The sequence below is a fragment of the Rhinoderma darwinii genome, chromosome 13 (assembly GCF_050947455.1).
Source record: "Rhinoderma darwinii isolate aRhiDar2 chromosome 13, aRhiDar2.hap1, whole genome shotgun sequence".
NCBI classification, from domain to species: domain Eukaryota; kingdom Metazoa; phylum Chordata; class Amphibia; order Anura; family Rhinodermatidae; genus Rhinoderma; species Rhinoderma darwinii.
In genome coordinates, this window is record NC_134699.1 from 40065669 (window position 1) to 40091530 (window position 25862).

Consider the following 25862-nt stretch of genomic DNA (forward strand, 5'->3'; position numbering starts at 1 on the left):
CATCCGAATTTAGTAGTACCCCTATTCCGCCCAGACTACGTGTCTGTCTAGCGAGCGCCGGAAATAGTGACCGGTCGGTACGAGTGACGCTGTGAGGGGCGGGAGCGAGCAACATGGCAGCGAGTGAGTAGTGCAGTGCGGCTGGCAGACAATGAATTATGTAGCTTTGGGTGAAGGGAGACGTGGGTTATACGGTGTGTTACATCACGGTCATGGGGCAGTGGTCTCAGGTTATATCGCACGCATGTGGCAGCTTGTGCGGGTACTCTGTCATATCTGTCAGTGCCCGTCACTGCAATTAGGGAGGGGGGGGGGGGTGTGTGTGTGTGTGTACACACTCCCTCTCTCCCATCAGAATTGTTTTCTATGACTGCTTCAATTGACGGAAAATATGTTAACAGCGTTATTGTTTGTTACTTTTTTTTGTTCGCTATCATGTCAGTTACTACCATTTAAAGGGCCCCCCAGTCCCTGCGATGAGGGGGTCAGGGAGGGATTCCATTATTAACATGACCCTTCTAACTAATCTTCGGTATTAAAAGGTCTCTCATGTCCGCCCACTCTGAAGACCCTTTTAGGTATTAGTCACGATATGTCGTCAGAATGCAGCTAATAGACCGTCACCAATTCTCTGGACTGACGGCCTGACCATTTCAGTGTTCCTTGTCGTCTTTATTTTTTTTTTATGGGCGTTGTAACTTCCATTGATTTCGGTAGTGGATGGCTGACTATGGGCGCTCTTGATTCTATTGAAGTCACTGTTAGTGTAAGGTATCCCACCAAGTTACAGTGATAGTCCTATCAAAAGGGGTCCGTGCAGAGGGTACCAAGACTTCAGCTCCTTCACTCAGAGCATCTGTGGGGGCTCCAGACACCCGTTGGCATCTGTGGGGGCTCCGGACACCCGTTGGCATCTGTGGGGGCTCCGGACACCCGTTGGCATCTGTGGGGGCTCCGGACACCCGTTGGCATCTGTGGGGGCTCCGGACACCCGTTGGCATCTGTGGGGGCTCCGGACACCCGTTGGCATCTGTGGGCACTCTGGACACCCGTTGGCTTAGTTATCTCTATGTAAAAGTCATTCTTTTTCCCATTTGTGCCACCACAGTTGAAGTTATTAATATGTTCTCCCTATCGTGTCCTACACAAGCCCTCCCCCCTTCCTGTATAGATATTACACGTGCTCACTCGTCCCTAGGAAAGTAAGGCTCCACTCCAAATACCCCAATGTATTACAGCTCCATGCAAGAGCCTTGCCAAGGACTGGATCAGATCCTGGGAGATGAAAGCTTTTTCTAAAGCCTTTTTGGCTCTAAATATACAGCTCCGGCCTCGTGCACACGACCGTATTTCTGCAGCCACAATTTATCCACATGTTTGCGGATACATTGCGGACCCATTCTTTTCTATGGCCCCATGCCCACGACCGTGATTGACACGGATCGGTGTGCGGGCTGCAAATCCAGACCACAGAAACTCAGGACAAGTCGTTTTACGGTTCGGATTTGCGGAATGATCAATACTGGTGAATTGTTGTGGCTCCGTGAGTCCAGATGACACATGGATGCACCACGAGGGTTTTTTGTGGTTCAACGGGCCCGTGGTTTTGCGGACTGCAAAAGCAATATGGTCATGTGCATGAGGCCTTCGGCTGTGTTCACATCTGCGTCGGGCGGCTCTGTTTACCATTGTGGTTGCTGTTATAGCTCCGCGGGGCTTGTTACCCTGATATGATATTTGGGAGTCTAGGAAAGCTGGATGACCAGGTCTGAAAGCAATAGCAAGAAGTGGTTCAGTAGAATTTTTGACAACCTGACACATGAGAACAACTTAAGTACGTATATTTATTGATGTTTGTTTGTTTGTTTTTTTTTTTTGTTTGTTTTTTTTAATGGAGAGAAATATCAGTCCTTTTTTTTTTTTTTATATATATATCTGTCCATTTTTTAATTGAGATGAATGGTTTACTGTAGCTTTAATACTGTATTTCCTGGTCATAATGAATGTCGCGCTTTTCCCCGCAGTAACACGGTCAGCGTTCCTTTTAGTACTCGCTCTCTTGGCCATCGTACATGCTTTGACCCCCAGCCACTATCTGAGCCCTGCGGATGTGGAGAGACTTAAAGATGCCTTGAAACACCCATTGTCTGATCTGGAGAACGCCTATTACTACATTGTTGGCTTTAATCATCTTGGGGCCAGTGTAGCGGATGAACAGGTGAGGCTACAGAATCAGGAGTGTATCACGTATAGTAGTAACCTTTAGGGTATGTTCACATGGAGGAATTTTGCAGGTGGCAAAATTCTGCCTCCCATTCATTTCAATGGGAGTCGGACGCTTCTTTTTTCCACTAGCTGATTATTTCGGCTAGCGGGAACAAGAAGCGTCCTGCTCGTTCTTCAGGCGGATTCTCGCCCGAACCTCCCATTGAGATCAATGGAATGAAGAAATCTTCCTGCCGCCGGCAGGAATAGTTCCGCGGTGGTCTTTGTGGCAGAACCCGCCATGCAAAATCCGCCGTGTGAACTAGCCCTTGGCAGGAGTCTGTCCTTGTTTTTTCTGCATATATGTATTATAAATACAAGGCGTTAAGGAGCACTTCCTTGAAGAATTTTAAATTCTCATCAGTAAATTGAAAACCTTGAGTTGAACTTTTTGACTTTTGCATCTTTCCCAGACTCCTGAATGGCAAATCTGTTCAGTTATGTATAGCATAGGGTGATGTATTTTGAACTTTGGGAAAACTGGATCACCCGAGGCAGGAGCTGTAATTTCAGCCTTATCGGTTGTCAGTTTCCCATTAAAAAAAAAAGTTGTTTCTGCGATGACTGAGTAGAATTTAGGAGGGTGGATTCTGCCCATACACATAAAAGAGAGGCTAAACGGTTTCCCACTGTTTGACCCAATAATTGTTTAAAATTTGCACGCCAATGTTTGCGACAGCCGATGTCTGTACGCTGAAGAGGAGATCAGTCATGATGTATTTCTCAAAGCCTTTCTTTGCCTAAAACTGTCTGTATGGCATAATGATGATTTGTTTTTGTTCAGGGGGAAATACGAATTCTAATAAGAGCGTAACCGATCCTGGGTGAAATGTATTTAACAGATTTGCTACATTACCCTGTATATATTGTCATGTCCAGGTTTATATGCCATTACTACTGAAAGTTGGGTATATAACGGGGGTGTGACTGTAAGGAGTTGGTCTTTCATGTTACTTTCAACTATCTATGGTTGATCAATCTTGCAATCGCCTTCCACTCAGGTTGCAGCTTGGGTGTAAGGCCCTGTTCACACAGAGTTTTTTTGCAGGCGGAAAAATTCCTTCAAGAAATTTTGAGGCAGATTTTGACCTGCCTGCACTCTTTACTGCATTTTTCAGCCCAGGCCATTGACACAATGGGCAAAAAAAGTAGCGAAAACGACTTTCTCTGCCACCCATTGATGTCAATGGGCGATCAGAGATGGAAACGCCCGAAGAAAGGGCATGTCGCTTCTTTTTCCCCATGAGTGTTTTTTACCTCTCGTGGGAAAAAAATTCCTCCACCTCCCATTGAGATCAATAGGAGGCGATTTCAGGTGTCTTTTGGTGCTCGTCCCCATACATTATTATCATGACGGCAGCGCGCTTTCCTGTTTACACACGGAGATGTGCTGCCGACAACGATAATATTTTCAGCATTTAAAACCATTAGATCAGCAGATGAACAAGCGTTTGCTCTTTTATTGGCTGATCGTTGCCCTGTTTACACAGGACACTTATCGGGAACGAGCCCGAAACACAGTCCATATACCAAAATGCAAACTGCTCTCCAGTAGTCACAGGGTTAACATACTGTTAGAAAAGCTTATGGATCCTTTAGCGAATGCAAGGACCAAAGTTTTAAGCTTTAACTGGTTGGAGACGCTTGACGTCTGTGCTTGTCATGAGAGGCTGGACGTTGCCGGGTCGTGACTAGCATAGACTTCCTGCTAATCGCACGGGCAATAAATAAACTTTATCAGCTGTAAATCCCAAAACATGAAATAATATACTCATATTTGTCTCGGCATGAAAGTTTCAACCGGCACAACAAATGTATAGTGTCATTTGTGGTGATCGGTGTATTCTGTAAAAAACAAATAATAATAATAAACTGCAGCGGAACTGCTTTTTTTCCTGTGTTTTTGCCAAAATAAAAATATTTATAAATAAAACAATAATGTAAATGTACCAAAACCTGTTTCCAACATAAAGTACAACTCGTCCGGCAAAAAACCAAGTCTCATACAACTATGTTGAATAAAAAAAGTTATGAGTGCGTGATTCAAAGAGGGGAAAAAAACAAAAAATTGTTCCTTCCTCAAGGCCAAAATTGGCCCGTTCCTAGGGCTGGGCAATTATGACCTATATCAAAATCACGGTTAATTGAACATGTAACCTCAAATACGATTAATTAGGCCACACCTCTTTTTGCATACTAAGCCCCCGGTTTGCATTCTACGCCATACCATAATATACCCTCTGACACTGCCCTCACACAGTATAATGCCCCATAGTTGCCCTCCACGCAGTATAATGCCCCCCATAACTGCCCTCCACACAGTATAATACTCCCATAACTGCCACATAGCTGCACTCTCGCTGTATAATGCCCCACAGATGCCCCCACACAGTATAATTCCCCCATAGCTGCCCCCACATCCCCAATAGTTACTAACAAAATACATACTCCCCTAACCACCTCCACTCGTCGTTGGAATGGGATCCCTCTGCTGATCCGGTAAGTGTGGCTCAGGGCAGACCGGCACGATGACGCCACTGCCTCGCGCTATGAGCGTCCAGCGATACATAGTGAATGGTAGAGCAGGGACCTTACAGCTGCCTGCTCTAGCATTGGATTCAACTCTATCTGCATCCTGAGGAGATAAAGTTGAAACTGGGGCAAAAATTGAAAAAACCAACGTGCGCAAGATGACATTGGTTAATTGCACTGAATTTCGGTTTCATGTTTTTTTTATTAATTGCAACGCCTTACCCGGTCCTTAAGTGGTTAAATTGTTTATCTGGCAGCAAGAAAAGTCCAAAACACTGAAACATCATACAACGTAAACGCATGCACAATCCCGGTGTAAAAGTTGAATATATCATTACTCGTCGATTCCCAATCCCTGAGCATCTGAGTGACTGTAGACAACCATACGTTGGGGCCTACGAATATGTACGGCGTATGCGCCTTGAGTTTTTCCGACACATACACCATCTTAATATCAATCAGATAATAACATCAATATGGTTTTTACCCCAGGACATTGTATAATAATCCATCCTTCTGTACTTTGAAATGTTTCCCATCAGTTACATGAAGGACCAGTAAAATGTAATATGTTTAACATACTTTTTTTTTTTTTCTTCACACAGGCGGCCTGCAATTTCATTCGCTCTAATGTTGATACCAGTAGTGTGGACTCCCTGTTTTATGCTGCGCAGTCTGGTCAAGCCCTGTCCAACTGTGAGGTAGGTCCGCAGAGGTTGACTAGACTATACTGCTTGTTCCTATATCAGGCTGTTGGTGTCAGCTAATTTTCCCTGTCTTCCTAGGTGCCGATCTCTAATGAAACCAGAGACCTGTTGCTTGGTGCGGTCAGTGAGGATTCCTCCGTCACCCAGATATACCACGCAGTAGGGGCGCTCAATGGCTTTGGCCTCCCCCTGGCTTCGCAGGAAGTTGTCAGTGCCCTGACCACCAGACTCGGTAAAGAAGAGAATGTCCTGGCGTAAGTAGCAGTCTCTAAGCTTTTTTGTAGTCGAAGTTGCCCATTTTTTGTCTCATACTTGCTACAAAGAGAGTTGAAGTATTCAATCTCATCGCTCTGATTTTCAGACAATAAATAAAGATGTCGTTTTATGTAAAAGTGTTTTTCCGTAATTACGGGAGCCCCATAGACTTCTATGGGCCTGCCCGTGACGTAATTACTGCCTGAAATAGGACATGTTCTATCTTTTTCAACGGCACGGGCACCTTCCCGTAAGCGTACGGGGAGGTACCCGTGGCCAATAGAAGTCTATGGGCCCGTGATTACGGGCGTTTTTACGTTCGTGTGCATGGGGCCTTAGGGTGCATTCACACGGGGCAGACTTTGTTGCAGAAATTCTCTTCAACTGAAAATCATTTCCATTCATTTGAATGTGGTTGTTTCTGCAACAGGTGCATGGATTTCTGCAAGTTCCAGATGATTGGAGCTGATTTTCAGTCGCAGAAAATTTCTGCATCAAAATCTGCTGCATGTAAATGCACCCTAATTGTAACGAGCTAGTCACCTGTGTCCATCACATGACCATGGACAGAATTTTATCCACTGGAAGTAAACAATAAACGTTCCTACTGAATATCAACAACATATTGGAAAACATTTAATTATACAAAAAGTAACAATAATTTGCTTAAACCAGACAACCCTTTATAGTTTCGGGAAAAGCTCTTTAATGAATTTGTAGGCACACTGGCTTCCTAGTTCTCGGGATTTGTCCATCCCTGATTTAACCCCTTCCCGCTTTGGCCACTATTGACGTTCCTGACAGAGCCTCATTTTTCAAATCTGACATGTTTCACTTTATGCGGTAATAACGGGGATAATTTTCTGATTGCTGGGGACCCCACTGGGACCACTACCAAGAACTGCAGTACTGAACCCCAGATCCTCCCTTCACTTCCCGCAGTTCTTGGTTGAACATGATGGACATGTGTTTTTTTTTTTTTTTTCAACCGTACTAACTCTGAGAAGCATGAATGGAGCATTATGAGAGAGATCTGACCTTTTTATACCTGTGGCAATTATGTTCTGATATATGGTATTAAATCATTCCAAACTCTGAAGGAGAACCTACTTTTCCGTTTCCTACAGGTTCGCTTTTCTGATCTTACGATTTTTAAATATGTACTTAACCCTCCTGACGTTGGTCTCATCTCTTTCTTTAATAAATTACTCTTTGATAAACGTGTCAAACCCGCCCACCAAGTTAAAGTGTGAGGCTGATGTTGGGGTTATAAGTGATGAACAATTGTAATTAGACATGGAAACACTCAGGTTGGTCTTTTCCCATCTATGGAGAACGCACCACCCAGATCTATATCCTACATCGTGCCTACTACAATACGGCCAGATTACATAAATTTGACCAAAAAAACCCGTCGTCTTAGACCCTGAAATGACCCCTCTACTTCTGACAGAACCTTTCTCTTGGAAACACTCTTGATAGCTAGGAAATGTGTTGCTAAATTTTGGACGACTGAGCGTCTGCCCACCCCTCATGACTGTAACATTTTAGTAGACACATCCCTGTCGTATTAAAAAGCAGATATGCACGTAGAGGCTGCACAGTGAACTTTTTTTAGACTACGTATGCCAGTAATAGCCAGATGTCACTGGTTTTTGTTTTCAATTTGGTTAAGTATCTATTATACACTTTGTTCAGATATGAGAAGGTACAATCTGGTGGCTATCGCTTCTGCGTGGGCTCCTATGCTGTTGCGGTGCCTTATAAATGGATGTACATGTACTTTGTCTCTTCTGTACTTGATGCTGCACACAGTCCTCCGTAAAAATTTGTGCCTAGCTTATCCTTTCCTTGCTTGGGATTACTTCACCAAGTGTAAACATCTTAAAGGGGTTATGTGGGGATGGAAAAGTATTAGCAGTGCACTATTCATTTAATAAAATAACACAATAATATATATTTCTATTTTGAAGACGGTGTTGAAATCGGTACATTTCTCCCGACACCACAGATCTGCTTAACGGGGTTTAAAAGCAAGTCAGAAAGTTCTAGATCTGGAGATAGAATGTGGGGCAGCCACGGTTGGTTTACCAAGGCCGCACCATAAAGAAATTCTGATCTTTCTCTTCATTCAAGTAAATAGAGTAACCGGAGTAGAATGACCCATGCAGAAGCCTTACCCTAATATGCCCTATTGCATCCCTATATATACACCTACTCGTTTCGTCCACACATCCTGGCAGAGTTATCAGGGGGTCTGATAAAAGCTTTTAGGTTCACGTAGTTAGGGACTCTATTACCTGTTTCGGCATATGTTCCTATCATCCGCTAACAGTGTGGATCCACTGGTGTCCATGCACCCAACATGTAAAATGCTCTAACCCCCTGCCGATCATCAGAATGTCTGTACATGTGGCTGTTCATTGTACTGAATCTCAGCCCCACTCACTTCGTGTCACAGCCCCTTCATTCTGCAGAACCATGAGAGTTGGACACCCACTGGTCAAGCAATGTTTGTCCCGGAAAGCCCCTTTAGCCAGACTAATAGGGTAAGGTTACTTTTAACAAGTGGGCGTTGTAAAGAGAAGTGTATGACAGTCACCAATCAACGTCATGCACTTCTCTCCATTCATGTCCATTTGTACTCAGCACAGCGTGATCTCGCGAGAGCACGCTGTGCAGTCACATACACCCACATTAACTACAGCCAGGATGCAATGTCTATTCACACTCCCGACATTTCGGTAAAGTTTGTGTGGGACTTAATCACAGCACAGCATGATCTCGCTGTGCGGTAAATTTTTTGTCGGACTTACTCACACAGAAGTGTCGGGGGTGTGAATAGACATCGCGTCCTGGCTGGAGGTGATGTCTATACACACTAACGTTACTGAAGTGTCTTGAATGTGGGTGTATCGCGAGATCACGCTGCGCTGAGTACAAATGGGCATGAATGGAGAGAAGTGTATGACGCTGATTGGTCGCGGATTGGTCAGCGTCCTACAATTCTCTTTACATCGCCCACTTGGTAAAAAAACGCCCAGTTGGTCATTAAGAAACTAATTAGCATAAATCTAAAATTGCTCAAACGATTGTTTTTCAAAATAAAAACCACTGTTATCTACGTTACAGCGCCGATCACATTATGTAAGAGATAGGGCACTTATAATGTGGTGACCGAGCAATCTTGTTAATGAGCATCATGTCTTCATGTTATTGAACTCTGTGGGTATTCACCCAAGTCATAACTAGAATAGAAATTGATCCACAATGAGATCCATCAGCAGTAGATGCCCTAATAGTTGGCAACAGGACTGATTTATTTTCAATACTGCTGAATAAATATTGAAAACCCATAAAAGTAGGAAAAGGGTCATATTTCAACATTTCTAGGTTTTACTTATGTTGACTAGAGCCAGTGATCAGAAGTGCAGTCTCACTTTAAAATGGAACTGTTTTGGTTGGTTCAGATGGGCATCTAATACATGCCCCGGATCTGTCACCATAACACAATAACGTTTTATAATGGAAGCCACAGCGCAGTGACTTATACTGGGGTTTTCACAGCAATAATAACGCGGCATACAGTGCTATTCTGCACATTTGCGGCAAAGCTTCCATTGTCAACAGAGCCTAACCGTCTATGAGGGGGAAATACAGGCAATTGTTAAGGGGTAGTTTAAGATCACAACAAAGTTTTGTAGTTGGTTCTGCCACAGAGCACTACATGGTCATATCCTCGTTCCTGGAGAACACATCATTAAAGAGGTGATAAAATTGAGTCACTTTGTATTTAAGCGTGATTCAGGAGTATAATGTATATAGATAATCTCCATATAAATGGGAATGCTAATTCTAAGCAATTTACAAGCTAGTTTTAAATGCACCTAGTAGTGTGATAAAAAGTCCCCAGTGACCAGAGAGACGATCACAGTCAGAGCTTCTTTCCATTTAGTAAACGGATCAGGATGAGTCTGTCATTCTGTCTCTTTGCAAGCGAACGCTTCTGATCTCTTCTGCCCTTCACTTCCCACGGGAAACCCAGTACATTTGTCATGGAAATGAGGCTGTCGTGTAAAGAACAGGAAGATTTACCTTTTTGGTGTGATCTTTTCCGCATGAGAGTTACATGTTTCCTTTCTAGTAAAGCCGTGTAAGAAGTCTCATATGCATGAAAATGTGTTTGTAGCAGAGGGGGGAACAGTAATTGTTTCTCTCCCACGTACCTCGATGTATCTTTTATAGCAACAAAACTAATGCAGCAATGCATATGTAATGGCCTAAGTTTCTCACAAAGGTGAGGTGACGGCTAATTGTCTTTTGTGAGCCACAATAATGCTTATCCTCCATTTAGGAGACTTGAACATAGAAACTTATGCTACGCCAAATCTGTCACCCCACACCTTACAACACCGTCAACTGCTAAAGAAGTTATAACTTCAAGACCATCCTTCTCATCCCCGTGTGCCTAGATCAATTGCAACGGACACTCCTGAATTGTTCCAAAAAGCGTTCACAGCAGGAGATCCCTACAGTAGGTCCCCAGAGTATAGGAGTACCTTTTGGGAGCCACAATAAGTGGCTGAATCATGGAAGCAAATGTTACAGGTGGATGCCCTGCTCTAATCTCATCCCTCACCCAGTTGGCACCTCTAAATTCAACCACCGTTCTAGGCCTGTGTTCTAGTAGTGATGCAGATGAAACCACAAAATTTCTCCATTTTAGTCCTCACTGCTGACTGTCCCACGTCAGGTCCATATCCCCACAAAATAGTCTAGACCTCCTAATACAAGCGACAACACCGTAATGACCTAAACACAGAATTGGCCACAATATTGTAGCCTACACATAGCAGTGTCCGTAAAAGAATTCCAACATACAACAGAGAAGTCGCTGCTACAACAGTCTCCAGACAAATTTGCCAGCCAAAAAATGTCACATTCGCATTTCCAATGCCCCATCATACAACATACACATTTCCTCCATGCGCCTGCACCTCTCCCTATGCCTCGATAAGGAACGTGAGTGAGCAGCCACTTGAATAAAGCGATCTCTTCCTGTGTCCATATCTGCCATCAGATAAGACAAGCTGGACAGACAGGATCACAGATGTGTTGCCTTCAGGAGCCACACTAGACCATGAGCTTCATATGACATCTGCTCACATTATAATCAACCTGGTGATCTAGAGTGGGTGACTGCTGGTCTGAGGGAAAGGTCTTACAGGGGGTGTCTCCGGATGCTCTAGTTTCCTGTATTTGTGGATGGAAGTCATAGTCTTCCACTGCAGCTACGATGCCTGATATTAGCGCTCCAAGGACAGATGTGCTCTGTTATATAACCTGTCTTGATACAGTTTAGAATCATGTCAAACCAATAATTTCCTTGCATCTTTCTCTGCAGAACTATTGAAGCTCTCTTAACTGCTTCTGTGCTGTCCCAGCAAGCTGACCTACGTGGGATTGTGGAGGAGATCGAGGTAACAGAATGTTCATTTTAAATGCAGAGCAAAATGTAGCAAATCGTAAGTGTTCTGTCAGTCACTGCAATACTTTTTTATTTTCCTGAAGTTTTGCCGGCTAAAATTACATCATTTTGGAGAAATAAAATAACTTCATACACTTCAAGCAAATTCCACTACCCTGTTTCTCTTTGCGTTTCATTGTTGTTGTACTATTTATTTATTTATTTATTTATTTTTCCTCTGAGACATGAGACAATATTTCTGCCATACTTTTCGCAAACAAATGGTTTTCTCCTACGTATTAACCCTATACCTTTCCAAACATAGTGCGCAAAGGTGCATTAGCTGATCCAATAGTCATTGGTTGAGTTTGTCCATTTATAATGTGGACTGCCAGACAGCCAGCCTCCAGATCGTCAGTGGTGCACATAATTAATGCCAGTAATCTGCACATCAAGGGGTTATGGACCTGATGATTATACACAATGTATATTTAATAATTTTATAACTTTTCAGTATGCAGTGAATAAGCTTTATTTGCTGAAACCGTAATAAATCACACTAATAATAGGGCGTTGCCTTTTTTCCCAATATATTATAGGACCTGGTGGCACGACTGGATGACCTGGGTGGTCAATACCTGCAGTTTGAGGAAGGTCTAGAAGCTACAGCTCTGTTTGTGGCTGCTACATACAGATTGTCAGATCATGTTGGTGTGGAGCCTGCCTTAAAAGAGGTAAGAGAAGTTCTAAGTGTTCTCGTCATATCTCTAATGTCCTTGTATTATTTGCTGTGTGCTATTTACAGCATGTATTTCTGAACAATTTTTTATTTTCTTTATCCCAGGACCAGATTGTCCAGCTAGTAAATGCCATTTTCAGCAGAAAGAACTTTGATTCCATCTCAGAAGCCTTCAGTGTGGCCTTTGCAGCCTCGGCCCTGTCCCACAATCGTTATCACCTTCCACTCATTGTGGTGCCTGATGGACCTGCTGCTGTGTCTCACAAACAGCCCCTCCTTAGAGTGCGTATTATTATTGTCAGAAATTAATGACCTGATTAAGATTTATGTAAATGGTGGTATGGTAAAAGCTGTGATTTAAGCCTTTCCTTAAATGGGATTTGTTGCCCCAATTCTACTGATCAAGGGTTTTACCAATATGTCGTATGATTAGTGTCCTTTTAGCCTCAGTCTGACTGGTCTACAGCAGTATACCTTTTGTTGGAAGATGGAATAGCGTAGTAGACTATGCTTTTCTATTCTGTAAAAAAGTATACGGCTTGTTTTTGCCTTTTTTTTTACGTAGACATGGGGGGCCCACTGTATGGAATTTGTCATAGGCCTCCGTTAAACTGCAGTGATGTAACTATCCATACATCACTGTATCTTCCCTCTCAGCAGAGGCCACCCCAGGCAAACTTCAGTGACGTATCTTCCCAGGACCAAGATAGTAGCCGGGTACTCTGACCTAAGGGGGTTATCCGGGGACCAAAAATTCAGTACTAAATGGTGCAGTTCAAACATCATGGATAATTCAGGAAGTGCTTGAGCTTTTCTAATAATGATGACTCTCTGACACGGCCCCACATGACTGAGCTCTTGCTTCATGTACTGTTCGTAAATTTATAACGTGAAAATCAATGCTGGAATAGCTTCTTATTTTCAATTCTCTCCTAAAATAAAGTTAATAAAAGTTAATCGATATATTATAAGCATCTAAAAATTGGGCAATTACAAAATACAACTCGTCCCGCAAAAAACAAGCCCTTATACGGCTATGTCGACAGAGTAAAAAAAAAAGTTACGACTCTTGGAATGCGACCGTGAAAAAAACAAAAATAATCCTTGGTCATTAACGTGCAAAATGGCCCGGTCATTAAGGGGTTAAAGGATCTGCTGCTTAGTTCTTGATGCTGGATATCACAGGACACCTGCAGAGGTCTTGTGGCCTCAATGACTTCAGTGTTTTTGCAGCACAAGTGGGGCCTACACAATTAGGAAAGTGATTTTAATGTTACAGCTTAAGGGGGATTCACACGAGCGTGTATTCGGTCCGTGCGGGCCGCATGGTTTTCACGCGGCACGCATGGACCAACACAAGTCTATGGGGCAGTACAGACAGTCCGTGCTTTTTGCGCAGCGTTTGTCTGCTGCGCAAAAAGCGCGACAGGTTCAATAACTCTGTGTATTTCGCGCATCACGCACCCATTGAAGTCAATGGGTGCGTGAAAACCACGCAGGTTGCACGGAAGCACTTCCGTGCGAACCGACTGAAACAGCGCACCAGCTGTCAAAAGGATGAATGTAAACAGAAAAGCACCACGTGCTTTTCTGTTTCCGAACATCCAAACGGAGTGTCTTTGCGATGAGCGAAGCCGGACAAGCGAACCGAACTTCACCGGGTTCGGCCGAAAAAATTATCGGTACGCGACGTCAGGAGATAGTCACTGTCCATGGTGCTGAAAGAGTTAAACTGTTTCAGCACCATGGACAGTGACTTCCGATCCCAATATACATGAACCTGTAGAAAAAAAACCGAAGTTCTGACTTACCGATAACTCCCGGCGTCTTCCTCCAGTCTGACCTCCCGGGATGACAATTCAGTCCAAGTGACAGCTCCAGCCAATCACAGGCCAAGCACAGGCTGCAGCGGTCACATGGACTGGCGCGTCATCCAGGGAGGTGGGGCCCGATGTCGAGAGGTGCGTCATCAAGGACACGTCACCAAGGACGCGTCACCAAGGCAACGGCCGGGAAGTTCTCGGTAAGTAGGAACTTTATCTTTTTTTTTTACAGGTTTTTCGCTGTTGTGTTCGGCATTCACTGTCGAGGGTGCTGAAAGAGTTATATATTTGGATGGGTATTACCCCCGTACAATTTATATATAATATATGTCGGAGTAACTCACACTAGGTGTACATCACCGATTGTCAATGTATGATTGAAGGAACAGGGGGAGTAGGAAAAGTAGTGTGTTTCATAGATATAAAAAATACTTTATTATTAAATTGTTATTAAAAACAATGTTGGATGTAATTTACGTTGCGCCAAAGTCCCCTAGATTGGCACAATATGACAAATTATGTCTAAATTAAATTGCTCCAATTCTATAGTAGTATATTGATTTATATAGACGACTGACCTCTCAGTGTTGGTGAGAAAACAGTCAATTGCAAGCAAAAAAATTATTATTAAGGTTCCTCCAACGGGCTGTAGATAAAGCCCAGCGATGGGGAAACCCCTACATCAATCTTGCTGCAATGGGTTCCATGTACATGCATATAACTGCATAGATTGCATGCACAAATATCCTGTGTGAGCAGACACGAGGTCAGTCGTCTATATAAATCAATATACTACTATAGAATTGGAGCAATTTAATTTAGACATAATTTGTCATATTGTGCCAATCTAGGGGACTTTGGCGCAACGTAAATTACATCCAACATTGTTTTTAATAACAATTTAATAATAAAGTATTTTTTATATCTATGAAACACACTACTTTTCCTACTCCCCCTGTTCCTTCAATCATATGCTGAAAGAGTTAGCTCTTTCAGCACCTTGGACAGTGACGGGCGTCGACTAGCCTCATCTCTATGATGGCGGCTGCGCGAAAATCACGCAGCCGCGCATCATACACGGATGACACACGCAGCTGTCAAATGGTTTTTGCGCGCGCAAAACGCTGCGTTGTTTGCGCGCGCAAAAACGCAACGTCCGTCTGTATCTGCCCTAACTGTGTGCGTATATATAATCTGAGAGTCTGTGGAGGGTTTTTTTTTTTTTTTTTTTTTAACAGATGCCTCCTCTGTAATATTGTTATTTAGCCGAAGACTTTCTTATTTTTCTCTTTCCCCTTTTATAGCTTGTGGTTACCAATGTTCTCTCCCAGCGACTGTCAGATGCCAAAGTAAACTTGAATCACGCTAAGTCCAGCAGCACCAAAGCCACGGTTCTTGAGCAGGCAGCATTTACTCCATCCGGGTAAGAACTTCTTCCTCTTGGACACAAAATCTTGAATAATCTTTATAATATGCAGCAAGTTTGAATTTATATTTTTTTATTTTTTTCCCCCTAGTTATCCTAACTAGTTCCTATGTCCATTGTACCTTTTAAATAATGTCTTGTAGGGTTATTAAGAGGTAGTCCGACATAATTGAGATTTAAAAAAAGTCTAATTCAATTAAAATGAGGGGTGGGGGCGTTATTCAAAATGCATTTCAACCTGTCTTGCTAAATCGTTGGGACGAGACATGGATCTAACCAGCAGCTCAGTAATATAGCGTGGCCTCACCTGAATAGAATGCTTTTTGAAGCTGATTGTCTCTGTTGCAGTGAAAATCACTTTATTCCTTATATGCAAATTAGCTTTTTGGAGCAACGAGGGCATCACCGTCTATGTACAATACAACCAACCTTCTTTGATTGACAGGACCAGGCAGTGTAAAAGCCGTGAACACGCCTGGCCTCGTATTCTCCTGAGTGCTCCCGCGCCTCTGCTTCCGAATCGACGCATGCGCAGTACATCCCTGAAGTTCCATTGGTCTAATTGGCTGTACTGCGCCTGCGCTAATTACGTCATATTATTCCCGGGTGTAGTGTGACAATCGGCGCATGCGCAGTACAGCCGATAAGACAGGTGAAACTTCAGGGATGTAGTGCGCATGCGCCGATTCGGAAGTAGAGGCGCAGGAGCGCTTGGGAGAATTCACTGCCTGGCCCGGTCAATCAAAGAAAGAAGGGAGGGAGGGTCGGACTGGGCATAGAAGGAAGAGGTGTTTGGAGCAATGGTGATGTCCTCGTTGCTCCAAAAAGTTAATTTGCATTTAAAGAGGCTCTGTCACCACATTATAAGTTCCCTATATTGTACATGATGTGATCGGCGCTGTAATGTAGATTACAGCAGTGGTTTTTATTTATAAAGTTATGACCTATATTAGCTTTATGCTAATGAGTTTCTCAATGGACAACTGGCCGTGTTTTACTATATGACCGAGTGGGCGTTGTACAGAGGAGTGTATGACGCTGACCAATCAGTGACCAATCAGCGTCATACTCTTCTATATCGCTATGTGCAGTCACATAAACACACTATAACGCTACTCATGTGTCATGACAATGAATATACATTACCTCCAGCCCGGACCTGATGTGTATTCATTCTCCTGACCACTTCTGTAGTGTCTCTGTGAGACTACAGCACAGCGAGATCTCGCTGTGAATGACTGTTTACAGCGTAATCTCACGAGACTACGCCTGCTATGCTGTAACTCACAGAGATGCTACAGAAGTGGTCAGGAGAATGAACACACATCCCGTCCTGGCTGGACGTAATGTATATTCATTGTCATGACACATGAGTAGCGTTATAGTGTGTTTATGTGACTGCACATAGCGATATAGCTATATCGCTATCTGCAGTGTAAATGAATGGAGAGAAGTGTATGACACTGATTGGTCACTGATTGGTCAGCGTCATACACTCCTCTGTACAACGTCCACTTGGTCATATAGTAAAACACGCCCAGTTGTCCATTGAGAAACTCATTAGCATAAAGCTAATATAGGTCATAACTCCGTCAAAAATGATTGTTATTCCAAACAAAAAACAGTGCTGTAATCTACATTACAGCGCCGATCACATCATGTACGATATAGGCCACTTATAATGTGGTGACAGAGACGCTTTAAGCAATAAAGTGATTATCACTGCAACGGAGCCACTTAGCTGAAAAATGAAAAAAAGCGTTTGATTCAGGTGAGGCTACGCTATATTATTTACTGTGCTGCTTTGACTGAGGTTTGTCCTCAGAGGAAGTTTGCAATTCAGCTGCTGTCACTTTCTGACCTGTGCATATCTCTGCTTAGCAACCATCAACTGCAAAATGTATTCTCGTTCGTACAATAAAATTAATTCTGTAACTCCCTTCAGAGACTCTTTTGAACTGAATTTTATGGATTCCAAGCCAGCAAGCGGCTACTATGACTTCTCCGTGAGTGTGGTTGGTGACAGTCGTTTCCTGGCAAGCCAGGTGGAGGTGTGTATGACCTGAACTCTGTCTGACACTGAGAACTATAATTAATAGTGTCAATTCATCTAGTGAATGTGCTGCGTAATGGGATGTAGAGCTTTCAAAGGCCCTTTCATTTTAAATGCTCGGGTGTAATGATCCACTTAGAATGTCTGCATGTGAAAGGCGTGAGCAGAAAATGATGGCTCTAAATCTTTACTTTGCCCGGTTTCTGAACCACTTGAGATGAGCAAGAGACTCTTGAATTAAATTGTTCATGGCCTCAGGACATTGTGCACCCATTCTTCCACTTTTAACAAGTCCTCGTTTTTCGTCTCTTACTCTCATGTGGAATTGCAGCAGTGAAAGAAATGGGTATTAAAACAATTGCACAGAACAAAATGTTTGTCCTGTTCCTATGTGTGAACTGTGATAAGTAAAGCTTATTCGTTATCGAAAAGTAACTGTTACTGTCAACTTTTCCATTTACAGATAACGGTAAAGGTGTCAACAGAAGTTGGAATTGGCAATGTAGATCTCTCCATTGTGGATAAAGACCAGAGTATCTCTCCCAAAACGACCAGGTAATGATGGCATCAATTGCCTTTATTTCAAATGTGATAGAAACTGGAAATTACTAATCGGATTTCTTCCACTTAGGGTGGCATTCCCCTCTAAAGCCAAAGGACCATTCACGTCTGACAGTCACCAGAACTTTGCACTTTCTTTCCAGCTTACTGATGTGAACACAGGAGCCAGCCTGACACCACATCAGGTACATGTCCTAGAAATAACACACCACTGATTCGTCTCATGTCGACACTTGAATCATTTTACTAATGGGCTTGCAAAATGGAAGGCATCACTACATATCTTAAAGTGATTTTCGCATAATAATTATCACCTATCCACGGGATAAGTGATAAATATCTGATCAGTGTGGGTCCGACCGCTGGGACCCCCACCGATCACGAGAACAGGCTCACTGTGCTGTTCCTTACCGATTTAGATATGTATTACCTATCCTGTGGATAGGTAATAATTATTGATCATGGGAAAACCCGTTTAACTATGCTGAAGGAAGATGTAATAGAATGGTCAGTTGAGATGAATAGACGGTCATGAATGGCAGACACTTTACTGCTTTTGAACAAGACAAATCATTATTCTGCTTCTTATTCTCCAGACATTTGTTCGTTTGCATAACCAGAAGACTGGTCAAGAAGTCGTGTTCGTTGCTGAGCCAGACACGAAGGGCACATATAGGTTTGAGCTTGACCCATCTGAAAGGAAGTCTGAGTTTGACTCTGCGTCTGGGACCTACACGCTCTACTTGATTATAGGAGATGCTACTCTGGAGAATCCCATCCTGTGGAATGTGGTATGCTGTGGGCAACTGTTACATACGCAGTGATAATGGGTTTGTAAGAATGGGTCTTTGTTTGGTCTGAGGTGGTGTTTTGGCTGTGTTCACCCTGCAACACAATACGAACTGATTGATGAGGCCTGAGTGACTCGACATATGCCAAGAGGATCCATGTGGCATACATCGGGGCTGTATGTGTCGGCACATACGCTATTCATTACAGAAGCAGAATATGCGTGGTTTACCCTAGTGGCCATGTATGCCACTGTTTGCCTCTACAGTGGCTTATGCTTGAGCCTTTCATTTGAGGTGTACATCGGGAGCATTTCTCGACGTATTCCTCCAAATGAAGGCTCAAACGTGTTGTGAGCAGAGCTTTAGTCAGGTTGTACTTGGGAAAACCTGTCTAAACTTTTTTAAAACTTAATCGTTTTTCATAAATCCTGGTTCAGGCTGATGTGGTCATCAAATTCCCAGAAGAAGACACCCCGACCCCTGTCCAGAGCAAGAGCCTGTTTACACCCAAGCAAGACATTCAGGTAACAGGATTTATAGCATGTTGTAAGTGTGGCCAAATGTGTAGGTCACTGAAGTAAATATGTGTCTGTTAACTTCAGGATATATGATAATATAAAAATAAAATCAAGTCAATGTAACGTACCTAATTTAGAGAAACTGACTGTTAGGGTACAACAAAAGTCATCTAAGTTAGTGTCCTGAGATTGAATGGGGGCATACAATACAGCTTGTAGTCTGCTCACAGGCTAGCAGCGACTTCACAATTAACATGACTGGCCTGCTCCACTTGATGATTCTTTTAAAGGGATATTCCCATCTGATAATGTTATGACCTATTACTAGGATATGCCAAAATATAGGTGACGAAACCCGACCTCAGGGACCCCCTCCAATTTCTTTATTTTGCGCGGTTGCTCTCCAGGCCACCAACTGTGCAGGAAACTCCATTAAAATAAATAGCGCTGCTAGGCCGCTTATTTAAAGGATTGTTACTGATCAGTGGGAGTTTTACTGCCAGCACACTAAGTGATGTAATATCCTAGCGCTATGACCTCACTGATGATAGTAAATGTTCTCTTTATTGAATAGTCAAAGGGCACGTTTTCGGCCACACAATGGCCATTCTGAAGCCCATGTAAATGAAACCCACCACCAAATACAATATATGTATGTATAAAATATATAGAACGTGTGTATCGCGGTTGGTGCAGGACTTCAAGGGAGCGACCTCCACATGTGGTATGGAAAAAGATAGCTTTTTTTAAACTCACTGAGAGAGTGAAATGTTTGCTGTCTGATGGTCTGGTTATTAAAACCCATTTTTTTACTTGAGTGCTGCTTCCCTACTATCTTTTTATATATATATATCTCAATCCTCCTGTTCAAATACAAAATTGGCGCAAAAACACACCCCTTTGTCATTCTCATACACAGTAGATGCCATGGACACAAAAAAAATTAAAATAATGAACACTTTCACTAACTTATTACATATATTAATAACAAAACGATAAAATCAATTATTCTGATGAAGTCCAGAGTAGCCAAGATGCCAGTATTACCATCTTCCGATTGGTAGGTAATGCAATGCCAGTTGCGTGTGACATCATGATGTTTTTGACACATTACCTGGCACAGTGCTCTGTTTCAATGGGTAGTTTAGCCTATTTGTATTATGAGGCGTAAATCTGTATGATTTAATTATCTGGAAATGATTTCCCGCTTCCACAATGGTGATTGGTAGGTTAACCACTTGGGTACAGCGGATTGTTTGTAACCCTGAGCATGGCGCTACCCGGCTAAGGATTTGGGTCTTCATCCGAATGCCTTATTTTATTGTTTTTTATTAATGTATGTAACAAGTTTTTAGAGCATTCATTGTTTACATTTTTTGTAACAACTATATTGTGTTTTGGTGTCTACTGTGTAAGAAGGCAACAAAGGGGCCGTGTTTTGGCGCCAAGTTCTTATCTTTACATGTCAGTGTGTGTTAAATGTCATTCCCTCTGACGCACTAAATAGTTACTATTGACCATGTTTCCTTCAATATTCTTGATCAGTATTTAATAGGAGGAATACAAAGCTTATACAAGAAAATTGTTATTTTTATTTATATACAGTAATAAATCTCATACTATAGCAGAGATAGAGATAGACGGAGCCATATTGTAATATAGCTTAGATTGTAATACAGAATAAAGATATCCTCCTACATAGTCATTGCATGGGACACTTGTCTCCATCTTGCTTGGCCCTGGGTGTGCGTCTTTATCGTCGGAATCGGTGTATGTCCTTAGGCGTCTGCCTGGATGACCACCCCCCATGTGTATCACTGTCTGTCATAAATACCCCAGAGTATAGGTGTGTCTTAATGTTTAGGTGCCAGTTGTCTACATTTGGAAGACTTACAACTGTCATTGCTCGTGCATTCCCTCGGGTACGGAAATAGCTGAAATATATTATGCTCAACAGTCACCGTCAGCAAAATGTATCTTTAGTTCTATCGAATAACATTTATATTATAACACAATATACAGTGTGTGTGTGTGTGTGTGTGTGTGTGTGTATATATATATATGTATGTGTGTGTGTGTGTGCGCGTGTATGTCTGAAAATGGCGACCGCACTCTGCGAACACCAATGTCACCTAAAACACTATATATAAATAAATATGCATTACTGCTGAATCTACTTACAACAGTGAGGTTCTTATTATAGATATAATAATTCCTATAATGTGAGTTTACATGGGCTTGAAAGGTTCTTTTAGAGCAGAAATGTCCCCTTCACTGTGCGTATTCTATGTAATAAAGAGAACATGGAGAATTGATTCTGGCTCTGGTGCAGTGGCAATTTTTGGTGAACAGTGATTTTGCGGGAGTCGGTGGAGCCATTGGTGCCTAGTTTATGTCACAGATGGTGCTGAGGGTTGCTTTTTGTGTCGGCATCATTTATTATGGTGGGGTAAATCCCTTTGTGATGAGAAAAGGAAATCGTTCCCAAATAAAATGTTGCCTTCACCTGTGACCTGTTGCCCTTTCCTGTTATACAGCCTCACGACAGATACTTATTCTTCTTGAGGATGTCCAGCTAGTAAAATAACTCTCCTCCACAAGGAAGAAATATTTTTAGTGCCTCATATCAGAAGAAAAAAAGCTGTGGTTGAAGCCATCCAATGCTATCATATATTGATCTTGTGTATATTGTAACTTATGGCATGTGTGACTTTGTATGTGCAGCACTTATTCCGGGATCCTGAGAAGAGGCCACCTACTGTTGTATCGAATACTTTCACTGCCCTGGTCCTGGCACCTCTGCTCCTGCTCCTTATCCTTGTAAGTTTGTTTTCTGTCCTCACCACGTTTGGGAGCATGTAGATTCCATAAATTAACTCCTTTACTAAGATTATATACACCATAAACAGTGAAGAAACTGACTTTTGTTTTTTGTGTGCGAGTCAGATATTGAGAAAATTAAGGCATGTTCATTTCAATTTTCTCATAAAGCTATGTAATAGAAGTGATCTTTAATGCTCGTTTTTGTTTTTCTCAGTGGGCTAAGATTGGTGTAAATATCTCGAACTTCAGCTTCTCTCCAAGCACACTGGTCTTCCATCTGGGACATGTGGGTATGTTTCTGCTGCTGATCTAAAGTGTTAAAGCGTAACTAAACTTTCGCAAAAAAAAAATATTTAAACTGCTATTATGTCCCTCTATGTGAATAGAGCAGTGAACTCTGAGGTATAACTACAATACTGTGAGCGAGCGCTGAGCTATAATACTGTGAGCGTGCACTGAGCTACAATACTGTGAGCGAGCACTGAGCTATAATACTGTGAGCGAGTACTGAGCTATGCACAGCACAACACATTATATACAGAGATGTAAATATCTCTGCACACTCCAGAAGAAAGCAATCAGAGTTTTTCTTCTCACTTTCCCTGGCAAGTGCAGGGAAGATAAGACAGGTCGGCACGGTGCTTGGAGGGGAGGTGTGGGGTAACGGACGGAGCAGTCCTAGTCTTATCTGATGCTAATTAGTAGCTCAGATTACAGTGTCCTGAGACAGGGGGAGAATCACAGAGACCAGTGCAACCAGTCTCTTCCATGAACTGTGTAGTGTATAGAGGCAGAGAGACCTTCCTGACGTCACGATGGGGGAGTGCACATCTGACTTCAGGATGGGGCCACCATCCACTCGTACTCCTAGGCAGCAGAATCTGTACACTGATACATTCAAACGGTGTACGGATTTCTGCTAGCAACAGGAGACCTACAAGAAATAAAATGTGGTAGAAAAGTGTCAAAGTGGCCATTTAAAACACATATAACACAAAAAGGAGCCCAAATTCATTAAAAAAGTATATTCCAAAACATATTTATATTACACACGCTGCTAGAAAATAAAAAGTTGATCGAACCTTTAGTTACGCTTTAAGGAATGTGCTTTGTGTTTATAAGTCCAAAAGTTATATAATTTACTAATAATAGTTTGATCTTCTATTCTAGCTATGCTGGGCCTCATGTATGTTTACTGGACTCATCTGAACATGTTCCAGACTCTCAAGTATTTGGCCATACTGGGAATTGTCACGTTCCTGGCTGGAAACCGCATGCTCGCCCAGAAAGCAGTAAAGAGGTAAAATGATCAGTGTTCTTTTCTTCACCTTCATAATGAAACTGACCTACTGAATGGGGATTCAAATTGCCCAAATCAAAATAAAACTGCCTGCAAGATTAAAGAGAATCTTTCCATTTCTCTCATGTGCCTTCTATCCTTCCACTTATCACTTCAGGACTGCAGTATCTAAGATACAAATAACTTGTTCCTTTGTTCTGATCTCTTCTGTAATCTTAACTGTACTCTGAGCTGTTTCTCTAACTCCCAGGCTTTTACCTTCTCTTCCCCTACTTTTTTCTCCTTCCTCTTTTTTTCTCTCAGGACTGCAGCTGAACAAAGCAGTAGGTTGGCAAAGTATAGAACACTTCGGTAATCTGGGGGCATCCCATGAAGTAAGGCTGCCTTACCAAAACATCTTAACATTTGACCAACCTGCATGCCAAACCATGCCATGTAACACAAACATATGCCTCACGTGTCCAAATTTTATCACTAACCACGGTCTCTGCTCTTGTGTGTGACCTTATTCTTCTCACGTGCCATGAATGGATTGTGTGTGTGTGTGTGTGTGTGTGTGTTTTGCTCCACTATAGAGCAACCCTACTAACTGATTTTTCTAACATTTACGCCACCTGCATTTCCAGCACAGATTGTATTTGCTGTTAATATCTGTGTAAACCATTTTATACATTTTCTATGGGAAATTTCATTGAAGTTTGTTCATGTTTAACAGTACAGAAGAACATTTTATTGACTCTTCAAACAAATTAAACTCTTTTGGTGAAGCGTCATGTAACTGTACATCATGGCTACGAAGGAGGAGGCTCACGGGCCATCATTTCTATCGCCGCTTCTGTAAGGCCTTGTTCACAAGGAGTATTTTGCAGGCAGAAAAAATCTGCCTCAAAATTCTTTCAGGAATTTTGAGACAGATTTTGACCTGACTTCACTTTCTTGCCGCGGTTTTTCGGCCACAACCATTGAGCGCGGCAGGCGAAAAACACTTTCACTGCCTCTCATTGATTTCAATGGGAGGTCAGGAACGGAACCGCGGGAAGAAAGGGCATGTCGCTTTTTTTTCCCACGAGCGGCTAAAAGCGCCAGCATAATAAGAACTCTTCGGCCTATCATTGAAATCAAAAGGAGGCGGTTTCGGGCGTTTTTTCGTGCTGATTCCGATGCGGTTTCTGCGTCAAACTGTGTGAACAGGGCTTAAAAGTCCAAACTATTATAATATGCCGTTATTTAAACCACACTATGAACTCCGTAAAAAATGAATAAATAAACAAAGCCAGAATTGTTGCGGTTTGGTCATTCTACCCCTCAAATAAAATGGAAAAAAAAAGGGCTCAAAAAGTCGCAAAATGGCACCAATAAAAAATAAAGCTCACCCTGCAAAAAACAAGCCCTCGCACCGCCCCATCGACTGAAAAATAAAAAGTTCCCAGAATATGACGACAACAAATAGTTATTGTTTTTTTCTTTGTTAAAAACAAAACCTGAAAACAATAAAGCATGTGCCTTTTTTCCTCATCCCACCCCACAAACATTTTTTTTTTGTACAGTTTCCCCAGTACATTATATGGTACATTTAAATGAAGCCATTAACCCTTTCCCACAAAATTACGTGCCAGGTACATCATATTGTGGGGGGGGGGGGGGTGTGATGTATGGGGCGGGCTCACGCTCTGTGACCTTCGGGACTCACAGCCAGGAACATTGATCGCACTGTTTGATTGCTAAACTGGTAGATGCTCTCTGTTAAATGTGTTCAGTTTAGAGATTAAAGGCCGTGTAAGGGGAAAATACAACTAGAAGCACTTGGTGTGACTTTCCTTTTTGGTTGTTGGATCGCAGCCTTTTTTAACAAAATGTAAAGCTGAGGACGGCCCATAGCTTATCAATCGTGAGCACTTCTGTCTGGCCGAGCGCCACATATTTGCACTATGCATGGTGACCATAATGAAATTCAACCATACATTTGTGTTTATACACCCAATTTCAACAATCCATTGAAATTGTGAAAGTTTTGTTTTTTTTCCCCTATATACTCCTTGCAATTGCATGTTGTGTAACATTCATCCTCTTTGTTTTCAACAGGTCAGAAAAGTGAAGTGAGACCAGATTTGGAAAAAAAATAAACACTTAAAGATGCCAGCGTCAATTCATTTGTAAACGTTCAAATTTGCATACCATCTTTTTTTTTTTTTTTGCCCAAAATGTTTCCTCTGCACTGATTGTTATGTGACAGTCCCTCAGCTGCCCTTGCCCCTCTTCATTGAAACCACTGTGAAATTCATTCCAAACATTGTGTACGCTGACATCATTCTGGCAGGAGAAGGCCATGAACCAGCTATTGGCCAGTCCGTTGCCTAGGCATCTTCACACAGTTAGACGACCATGATGTTGGGTGGCTTTGGGGATTGGTACAATGTAATTTTCGGGGGGCAATGTGAAGAATGAAATTAGGAGAAGAAAAAATTGGGACTTCTGAAAGTTTCTTCCCCTGTTGATAATAAAAGAAAAGGTGAACGGGACTGATTCGTTGTGTCTCCTTAAAAAAAGAAAAAGTATTTTATGTGTTTATATACTGTTTAATTTTATAAGGACTTGGGTGTTC

At 42.3% G+C, this 25862-nt stretch overlaps 1 protein-coding gene across 3 annotated transcripts; it reads left to right on the forward strand.

The window, feature by feature from the left end:
• On the forward strand, nt 1-25779 carry RPN2 (ribophorin II). 3 transcript variants are annotated; one of them, XM_075846338.1, is made up of 18 exons: nt 1-123; nt 2025-2218; nt 5403-5498; nt 5583-5758; nt 11164-11239; nt 11826-11960; nt 12071-12247; nt 15093-15211; nt 17160-17265; nt 17731-17822; nt 17899-18013; nt 18425-18619; nt 19057-19143; nt 21862-21957; nt 22175-22250; nt 23131-23260; nt 23564-23634; nt 25343-25779. In XM_075846338.1, the coding sequence occupies exons 1-17, from the start codon at nt 114-116 to the stop codon at nt 23613-23615; spliced, it is 1932 nt and encodes a 643-aa protein (XP_075702453.1). In that variant the 5' UTR covers nt 1-113; the 3' UTR covers nt 23616-23634; nt 25343-25779. The 3 variants fall into 3 exon arrangements, with proteins under 3 accessions (XP_075702453.1, XP_075702452.1, XP_075702454.1); XM_075846337.1 differs by having other exon boundaries at nt 121-194; XM_075846339.1 differs by lacking the exon at nt 23564-23634 and having other exon boundaries at nt 121-194.
• The last annotated feature ends 83 nt before the right edge of the window (nt 25780-25862 follow it).

Coding starts and splice junctions, on each gene's coding strand:
- RPN2 (XM_075846337.1), top strand. CDS start 152: ATGAATTATGTAGCTTTGGGTGAAGGGAGACGTGGGTTATACG. Junction 2,219..5,402: donor CCAGTGTAGCGGATGAACAG/GTGAGGCTACAG, acceptor TTCTTCACACAG/GCGGCCTGCAATTTCATTCG. Junction 11,961..12,070: donor TGGAGCCTGCCTTAAAAGAG/GTAAGAGAAGTT, acceptor TCTTTATCCCAG/GACCAGATTGTCCAGCTAGT.